We start from the raw sequence: 9,472 nt of genomic DNA on the forward strand, positions 1-9,472 counted from the left end.
GACATGTTACTGAGACGTGCGGAGCTCGGGGGGGGATACTGAGGTGAATGTCCGGTAAGGTGTATCACACACAGAGACATGTTACTGAGACGTGCGGAGCTGGGAGGGATACTCAGGTGAATGTCCGGTAAGGTGTGTCACACACAGAGACATGTTAGTGAGACGTGCGGAGCTCGGGGGGGGATACTCAGGTGAATGTCCGGTAAGGTGTGTCACACAGAGACATGTTACTGAGACGTGCGGAGCTCGGGGGGGGATACTCAGGTGAATGTCCGGTAAGGAGTATCACACACAGAGACATGTTACTGAGACGTGCGGAGCTGGGGGGGATACTCAGGTGAATGTCCGGTAAGGAGTATCACACACAGAGACATGTTACTGAGACGTGCGGAGCTGGGAGGGGATACTCAGGTGAATGTCCGGTAAGGTGTGTCACACACAGAGACATGTTACTGAGACGTGCGGAGCTGGGGGGGATACTCAGGTGAATGTCCGGTAAGGTGTATCACACACAGAGACATGTTACTGAGACGGGGGGGATACTCAGGTGAATGTCCGGTAAGGTGTATCACACAGAGACATGTTACTGAGACGTGCGGAGCTGGGGGGGATACTCAGGTGAATGTCCGGTAAGGTGTGTCACACACAGAGACATGTTACTGAGACGTGCGGAGCTCGGGGGGGGGATACTCAGGTGAATGTCCGGTAAGGTGTGTCACACACAGAGACATGTTACTGAGACGTGCGGAGCTGGGGGGGATACTCAGGTGAATGTCCGGTAAGGTGTATCACACACAGAGACATGTTACTGAGACGGGGGGGATACTCAGGTGAATGTCCGGTAAGGTGTATCACACAGAGACATGTTACTGAGACGTGCGGAGCTGGGGGGGATACTCAGGTGAATGTCCGGTAAGGTGTGTCACACACAGAGACATGTTACTGAGACGTGCGGAGCTCGGGGGGGGGATACTCAGGTGAATGTCCGGTAAGGTGTGTCACACACAGAGACATGTTACTGAGACGTGCGGAGCTGGGGGGGATACTCAGGTGAATGTCCGGTAAGGTGTATCACACACAGAGACATGTTACTGAGACGGGGGGGATACTCAGGTGAATGTCCGGTAAGGTGTATCACACAGAGACATGTTACTGAGACGTGCGGAGCTGGGGGGGGGATACTCAGGTGAATGTCTGGTAAGGTGTATCAAAAAGCCCTCTACTGTCTCACGAAACTGCTACGGGAATACCTTTCAAGTACTTATTGTAAGTACGTTTGTGCACCTTGCGTGATGAGATAAAAATCTGTACTTTATGGTCTATACTATAGTCCGTCTTTCTTTCATATTATCCTACGTGAACCTGAGCTGTTATACCTTGAGATTATCCCGCATGAAGTTAACTACTATCAAGTCCCCCTCTCTGTGTATACCCCACACCGACATCATCCTGACAGAGTCAGACCACTGCCTGTTTAAATCTTACATGCTGTAAGTAGGAATTGCATTAGAGCCAAGATTCACCCATTCTCCGCTTGTCTTAACATATTGCACTATCACTGTGTTTATATTTTTTATTTCTTGGTGTGTTCCTGAGAATACCGCTCCCTTCCCCCCCCCCTGTGGATCAAGTCTTCTCATGTAAGGAATCTGTACATATTCCTTGGAAGGTGGAGAAGCGTGTTCTTCTGGGATACACATCCCTTTTAAGTATTGCATTTGTTCATTGCACTTAATTATATTAAGGTGTTTATTAGCGCCGGTACAAGTCATTTGGTTGCAGTATCACACACAGAGACATGTTACTGAGACGTGCGGAGCTGGGAGGGATACTCAGGTGAATGTCCGGTAAGGTGTATCACACACAGAGACATGTTACTGAGACGTGCGGAGCTGGGAGGGATACTCAGGTGAATGTCCGGTAAGGTGTATCACACACAGAGACATGTTACTGAGACGTGCGGAGCTGGGGGGGATACTCAGGTGAATGTCTGGTAAGGTGTATCACACACAGAGACATGTTACTGAGACGTGCGGAGCTGGGGGGGATACTCAGGTGAATGTCCGGTAAGGTGTATCACACACAGAGACATGTTACTGAGACGTGCGGAGCTGGGGGGGGATACTCAGGTGAATGTCCGGTAAGGTGTATCACACACAGAGACATGTTACTGAGACGTGCGGAGCTGGGGGGGGATACTCAGGTGAATGTCCGGTAAGGTGTATCACACACAGAGACATATTACTGAGACGTGCGGAGCTGGGGGGGGGTACTCAGGTGAATGTCCGGTAAGGTGTGTCACACACAGAGACATGTTACTGAGACGTGCGGAGCTGGGGGGGGGGATACTCAGGTGAATGTCCGGTAAGGTGTATCACACACAGAGACATGTTACTGAGACGTGCGGAGCTGGGGGGGGGGATACTCAGGTGAATGTCCGGTAAGGTGCGTTATCACTTAGCATTGCTTAGGGAATATGGCCCAAAATCTTTTTGCCTCTTACTTACAAGTACGGTGTGCGCTGAAGCACAGTACCGCTGCCGCTCACCTCTATGTCTGCGATGTGCGGCGGCTGTGGGTCCTCTCTCACGCTGCGCGTTATCACGGTCTTCGGGGAATCTGTGCATGGAGATAAGACTCTTTGTACCGCAGCTCTGTGCGTTTTTGTCAGGAGGGAAACTATATGCTCTGCAATAAGGGGATAAAAAGTCCTGCCCTGCGGGGGTAACAATGCGCGCTGGGAATTCAAATGCACCGTGTGCCTATGTTTGTGCGTGCGCATCTGTGTGGGTGTGCTCACGCCTGTGTGGGTGTGCTCGCGCCTGTGTGCGTGGGCTCGCGCCTGTGTGCGTGGGCTCGCGCCTGTGTGCGTGGGCCCGCGCCTGTGTGGGTGGGCTCGCGCCTGTGTGGGTGGGCTCGCGCCTGTGTGGGTGGGCTCGCGCCTGTGTGGGTGGGCTCACGCCTGTGTGCTCGCGCCTGTGTGGGTGGGCTCGCGCCTGTGTGGGTGGGCTCACGCCTGTGTGCTCGCGCCTGTGTGGGTGTGCTCGCCGCCTGTGCGGGTGGGCTCGCGCCTGTGCGGGTGGGCTCGCGCCTGTGCGGGTGGGCTCGCGCCTGTGCGGGTGGGCTCGCGCCTGTGCGGGTGCGCTCGCGCCTGTGCGGGTGCGCTCGCGTCTGTGCGGGTGGGCTCGCGCCTGTGGGCGTGGGCTCGCGCCTGTGGGCGTGGGCTCGCGCCTGTGGGCGTGGGCTCGCGCCTGTGGGCGTGGGCTCGCGCCTGTGCGCGTGGGCTCGCGCCTGTGCGCGTGGGCTCGCGCCTGTGCGCGTGGGCTCGCGTCTGTGCGCGTGGGCCCGCGCCTGTGCGCGTGGGCTCGCGTCTGTGCGGGTGCGCTCGCGCCTGTGTGGGTGCGCTCCTGTGTGGGTGGGCTCACGCCTGTGTGCTCGCGCCTGTGTGGGTGGGCTCGCCGCCTGTGTGGGTGGGCTCGCGCCTGTGTGGGTGGGCTCGCGCCTGTGTGGGTGGGCTCGCGCCTGTGTGGGTGGGCTCGCGCCTGTGTGGGTGGGCTCGCGCCTGTGTGGGTGTGCTCGCGCCTGTGTGGGTGGGCTCGCGCCTGTGTGGGTGTGCTCGCGCCTGTGTGGGTGTGCTCGCGCCTGTGTGCCTGTGTGGGTGTGCTCACGCCTCTGTGGGTGGGCTCACGCCTGTGTGGGTGGGCTCACGTCTGTGTGCGTGGGCTCGCGCCTGTGTGGGTGCGCTCACGCCTGTGTGGGTGTGCTCACGCCTCTGTGAGTGGGCTCACGCCTGTGTGGGTGGGCTCACGCCTGTGTGGGTGGGCTCACGCCTGTGTGGGTGGGCTCACGCCTGTGTGGGTGGGCTCACGCCTGTGTGGGTGGGCTCACGTCTGTGTGCGTGGGCTCGCGCCTGTGTGGGTGCGCTCACGTCTGTGTGGGTGCGCTCACGTCTGTGTGGGTGCGCTCACGTCTGTGTGGGTGCGCTCACGTCTGTGTGGGTGTGCTCACGTCTGTGTGGGTGTGCTCACGTCTGTGTGGGTGTGCTCACGTCTGTGTGGGTGTGCTCACGTCTGTGTGGGTGTGCTCACGTCTGTGTGGGTGTGCTCACGTCTGTGTAAATGTTCAATGCATTGCAGGCAGTAGAGAGGTTAAGTGTTCTGACTTGAAACCCGATAAAATTAAGGTTTGGGGGGGAGTCTGGGAGGTCGCAGGGTACGTCGTGATGGGGCACCTCTAAGCACCATTGTATAGGGGCGTTTATGTACACTCACCGTCTTCTGTGCTGTACCCGCTGCCTGCAAGTGACACATGTGTTACAAAGCATTCTGGGTAAAGCAGGTTATCATTTATTAACCCCTTGGTTGCTAAAGGGGCCAGTCAATCATTGCACGCCCCTCTATCAGGGAAAGGTTAATGGCATCACGTGTGATCGAGAAGTCTTCATACAGTCATTCAGAAGGAACCTTTAGTCCCACTACAGGGTGACACACACGGGACCTGCTTATAGCAGTTTGAGAGTGACACACACACACACACATGGTACCTGCTTATAGCAGTGTGACAGTGACACACACACACAGTGGACCTGCTTATAGCAGTGTGACAGTGACACACACACAGGGGACCTGCTTACAGCAGTGTGACACACACAAGGGACCTGCTTATAACAGTGCGACAGTGACACACACACACAGGGGACCTGCTTATAGCAGTGTGACAGTGACACAAACACACACAGGGGACCTGCTTATAACAGTGTGACAGTGACACACACACACAGCTGACCTGAGATCACCAGGAACCCGATGCCAACCAGCGCCACAGCTGCAATGATCACTGTGTTGAGGGTCAGACCGGATCCCCCACCTTCCCCTGGCTCCGCAGCCGCCCTGGTCCTGGGGCCCACACTGACTGGGGGAGCACCCCCCGTCACACGCTTCCTGAGACCCTCCACGTCCTCGTCACTGCTGGAGCAGCTCACCTCCTCCAGATCATCTACACGGAGGGGGCAGGGGAAGGGTGTGAAGGAGCGCGCGTGCGAGAGAGCGAGGCACATATAGACACAGAATACAGGAGAGAGCAGAGGGGGAGGTAATAAATAAATACATAGAAGACCTGCTTATCCCGGCCGGCGAGATCTGCTTTACATCACACCCGTCATGTAACCATATCACCATTACTGCAAGAGATCTGGGAACGGACAGTAACGCCTTCTGTGTGACAAGCGCGCGGGGGTCCCTGCCTCTGCCGCCGGGGGGGAGGGAGAGACACGCGGGGGTCCCTGCCTCTGCCGCCAGGGGGGGAGGGGGAGACACACGGGGGTCCCCGCCACTGCCACCAGGGATGGGTGTGCGGGGTTCGCTGCCTCTGCCATCAGGTGGGATGCGCGGGGGTCCCTGCCTCTGCCTCCGGGGGGGGGGGGGGGGGGAGAGATGATGTGCGGGGGGCGCGATGGGGTCCCGCCTCTGCTCCTTGCACTGAGACAGCTCCTTATAGAGAGACCGCTTCTCACACGCAGAGACCGCTTCACAACTCCGAGTAATGCCCCCCCCCCCCCACAGGGCTGAATAATGCCCCCCCCCCACCCACTGGGCATCCCTAAGGCCCTACACTGGTGGCAGTGATAGTTTTCCCGGACATGCACCACGGCAGCAGCGCATGCGACACTGTCGTGCACCAAAGCATGAACGCATGCGTCACGCGGCACCTGTTCTGCTAGCGGGACCCTGTTCCCAGCTCCGCATGCCTCCCACGATGCACTGCACTAACTTCCGGAAGCAACTCTCTTCAAAAGAAGAAGATAAAGAGGGGGAGCGACGTTTAAAGGGGTTAGGAATTCTATTATAAATAATACAAAACACGGCAAAAGTGAGTTTGTTTTACACCCAGAAAAAAAGCCACCCATCCAGCACAGGTCGGTTGGCCTCTCAAAGGCACGATCGCTCCTCCTGGGCATCAGCGTCGGAGCGTATACCATTTACATTCATTAAAATGTATAAATAGTTTGTTGATTTAGCTGTGATATTCTCCCTTGCTCGACTGGGATTGGCCGTTTACCTATTTGAGGTCCGACCAATCGCGGGAGATCACCGGTATTTAAATGCACCTGTTAGTATTCTCAAACGATTCCCTGATGAAGTGGCCTCGTTGCTCCGAAACGCGTAGGATGTTTTGAGTCTAAATCTGTTACCTTCTCCGATTGCTAACCGTAATATCACGGTGGTAGTACTATCCACTACTGAACGTAATCAGGGGACGTGGCATACGGCGCGCCGAGTGTCGTCCCAAGATCGCCTCTACGAGTGTATGCTTAGAGCTCTCAGCGGCTTACTAATGCAGTGCTGCTAATATCCAGCCTCCGGTTACCTCTGTGTACTAACTGCACACGAGCTTTGGCTGTCCCTGCAACCAGCGGTGAGGAAAGCGCTCCCTGCTAACACGGGACTTCTTGAGACTTTTTTATACCGACTACACCCACCTTTGGAGAGTACACACACACACACACACACGAATTTCTGGACGATATACCAAATAAGACGCTGATGACCAGGAGGAGCGATCGTGCCTTTGAGAGGTCAACCTACCTGTGTGAGACAACCGATGGCGTCCCCCGGTTCCTGACCATCTACTTACCTGGTGTTCGGTAACTCATGTCGTGATACATGATGTGCCCGTTTTGATCTATTTTGATGTACGCAGAATACTCACCTTTCAATTTAAATGACTAAACTGTACTTCCCTATTAGCGTTTGCGCTGTGTCTTTTTCTTCTCTAGTGTTTGGGGGTGCTGAGCTACCCCCTTTGTTCATAGGGGAAGGGCAGGGTCGCAGACCTGTCTGATAAGTGCCTCCACTTTACTGCCTCTCCTGTAAATGGCGCCAGGACGGTCTGCACAGCACTTAGCTGCAAAACAAGCCCGACAATGTGCAGCTGCTAGTGACCCGGCACTGGTACTGACCCGCTTTGCTGGCCAGCACCGAGCCCTGCTTGGTGACGAGGTGTCCCAGGTCCGGGGTCGCCTCAGGGGGGATTTCCAGCTGCTCCCGGTGAGTGGGGGCCGCAGCTGCCGGTGAGGGAGACTCCGTGTCCTGAGAACAGAGGAGGTAGAAGCTCTGGGAGTTCCCAGCACTGACCTCACTGGGTCACGTAGAGAGAGACCTTTCCCCATCACAAAGGCTGTCGCCCTAAAACCATGTGAGGGAGGCATGACCAGCGCGCTCTCGCCTCCCCAGGGGGACCCCAGCGCTCTCGCCTCCCCAGGGGGACCCCAGCACTCTCACCTCCCCAGGGGGACCCCAGCGCTCTCACCTCCCCAGCGAGACCCCACCGCTCTCACCTCCCCAGCGAGTACCCCAGCGCTCTCACCTCCCCAGCGAGACCCCAGCGCTCTCACCTCCCCAGCACTCTCTCCCCTCCCCAGCGAGATCCCAGTGCTCTCCCCTCCCCAGCACTCTCTCCCCTCCCCAGCGAGATCCCAGTGCTCTCCCCTCCCCAGGGGGACCCCAGCGCTCTCACCTCCCCAGCGAGACCCCAGCACTCTCTCACCTCCCCAGCGAGACCCCAGAGCTCTCTCACCTCCCCAGCACTCTCTCCCCTCCCCAGCGAGACCCCAGTGCTCTCACCTCCCCAGGGGGACCCCAGCGAGACCCCAGAGCTCTCTCACCTCCCCAGCGAGACCCCAGCGCTCTATCACCTCTCCAGCGAGACCCCAGAGCTCTCACACCTCCCCAGCACTCTCTCACCTCCCCAGCGAGACCCCAGCGCTCTCCCCTCCCCAGCGAGACCCCAGCGCTCTCACCTCCCCAGCGAGACCCCAGCGCTCTCACCTCCCCAGCACTCTCTCCCCTCCCCAGCGAGATCCCAGTGCTCTCCCCTCCCCAGGGGGACCCCAGCGCTCTCACCTCCCCAGCGAGACCCCAGCACTCTCTCACCTCCCCAGCGAGACCCCAGAGCTCTCTCACCTCCCCAGCACTCTCTCCCCTCCCCAGCGAGACCCCAGTGCTCTCACCTCCCCAGGGGGACCCCAGCGAGACCCCAGAGCTCTCTCACCTCCCCAGCGAGACCCCAGAGCTCTCTCACCTCCCCAGCGAGACCCCAGCGCTCTATCACCTCCCCAGCGAGACCCCAGAGCTCTCTCACCTCCCCAGCACTCTCTCACCTCCCCAGCGAGACCCCAGCGCTCTCCCCTCCCCAGCGAGACCCCAGCGCTCTCACCTCCCCAGCGAGACCCCAGCGCTCTCACCTCCCCAGCGAGACCCCAGCGCTCTCACCTCCCCAGCGAGACCCCAGAGCTCTCTCACCTCCCCAGCACTCTCTCCCCTCCCCAGCGAGACCCCAGCGCTCTCACCTCCCCAGCGAGACCCCAGAGCTCTCTCACCTCCCCAGCACTCTCTCACCTCCCCAGCGAGACCCCAGAGCTCTCTCACCTCCCCAGCGAGACCCCAGAGCTCTCTCACCTCCCCAGCGAGTACCCCATCGCTCTCTCACCTCCCCAGCGAGTACCCCAGCGCACTCTCACCTCCCCAGCGAGACCCCAGAGCTCTCTCACCTCCCCAGCGAGTACCCCAGCGCTCTCTCACCTCCCCAGCGAGTACCCCAGCGCTCTCACCTCCCCAGCGAGTACCCCAGCGCTCTCTCACCTCCCCAGCGAGTACCCCAGTGCTCTCTCACCTCCCCAGCGAGTACCCCGGCGCTCTCTCACCTCCACAGCGCTCTCTCACCTCCCCAGCGAGTACCCCAGCGCTCTCTCACCTCCCCAGCGAGTACCCCAGTGCTCTCTCACCTCCCCAGCTAGTACCCCAGCACTCTCACCTCCCCAGCGAGTACCCCAGCGCTCTCTCACCTCCCCAGCGAGTACTCCAGCGCTCTCTCACCTCCCCAGCGAGTACCCCAGCGCTCTCTCACCTCCCCAGCGAGTACTCCAGCGCTCTCTCACCTCCCCAGCGAGTACTCCAGCGCTCTCTCACCTCCCCAGCGAGTACTCCAGCACTCTCTCACCTCCCCAGCGAGTACCCCAGCGCTCTCTCACCTCCCCAGCGAGTACCCCAGCGCTCTCTCACCTCGGTCTCTTTGGGAATGGAAGGTCCATGTTCCTTGGTGTCTCCTTGGTCTCGGTCGGAGTCTGAGATTGAATCACACACAAGACGCTGTTTTACAGCACTCAGCGGCTTCAGGGGATTTTAAAATAACTCCAGTTTGGGGTAACGTCTCCAATACCAGAGGGGCCCCCCATGCACTGCCACCCAGGGGATAAAAGATGGAAAGTTTACGGGCCCCCTGTCCCCACCTCTCTGTGAGAACTCAGACCCGGCGTCCCACTCACTGGAGATCACTTGAAGTGGTTAGAAGGGGGTCTTCTGGGCTGGAAAGTGTCTAATGCAGAGCACCGCTTATATATCGGGCCCTCAATGCCTCCGTCTTATAGGACTTTTATACACTTGGGATTCTCAAAGTGCTTTACACAATGGGCATC

At 58.5% G+C, this 9,472-nt stretch overlaps 1 protein-coding gene across 8 annotated transcripts in view; it reads right to left on the minus strand.

Moving 5' to 3' along the window:
• The window catches only part of PBXIP1 (PBX homeobox interacting protein 1), a 29,912-nt gene that overhangs the window by 10,291 nt on the left and 10,149 nt on the right, over positions 1-9,472 (minus strand). For 7 of the 8 annotated variants that reach the window (XM_075608097.1, XM_075608099.1, XM_075608098.1 and 4 more), the window contains 6 exons: positions 9,060-9,121; positions 6,959-7,088; positions 5,708-5,785; positions 4,786-4,995; positions 4,272-4,295; positions 2,549-2,619 (listed from right to left, as the gene is read on the minus strand). In XM_075608097.1, the coding sequence (XP_075464212.1) occupies positions 2,549-2,619; positions 4,272-4,295; positions 4,786-4,995; positions 5,708-5,785; positions 6,959-7,088; positions 9,060-9,121 (575 nt within the window). The remainder of the gene's footprint in view (positions 1-2,548; positions 2,620-4,271; positions 4,296-4,785; positions 4,996-5,707; positions 5,786-6,958; positions 7,089-9,059; positions 9,122-9,472) is intronic. The other variant, XM_075608101.1, reaches the window with a different exon arrangement.

The sequence above is a fragment of the Ascaphus truei genome, chromosome 7 (assembly GCF_040206685.1).
Source record: "Ascaphus truei isolate aAscTru1 chromosome 7, aAscTru1.hap1, whole genome shotgun sequence".
In the NCBI taxonomy this organism is placed as follows: domain Eukaryota; kingdom Metazoa; phylum Chordata; class Amphibia; order Anura; family Ascaphidae; genus Ascaphus; species Ascaphus truei.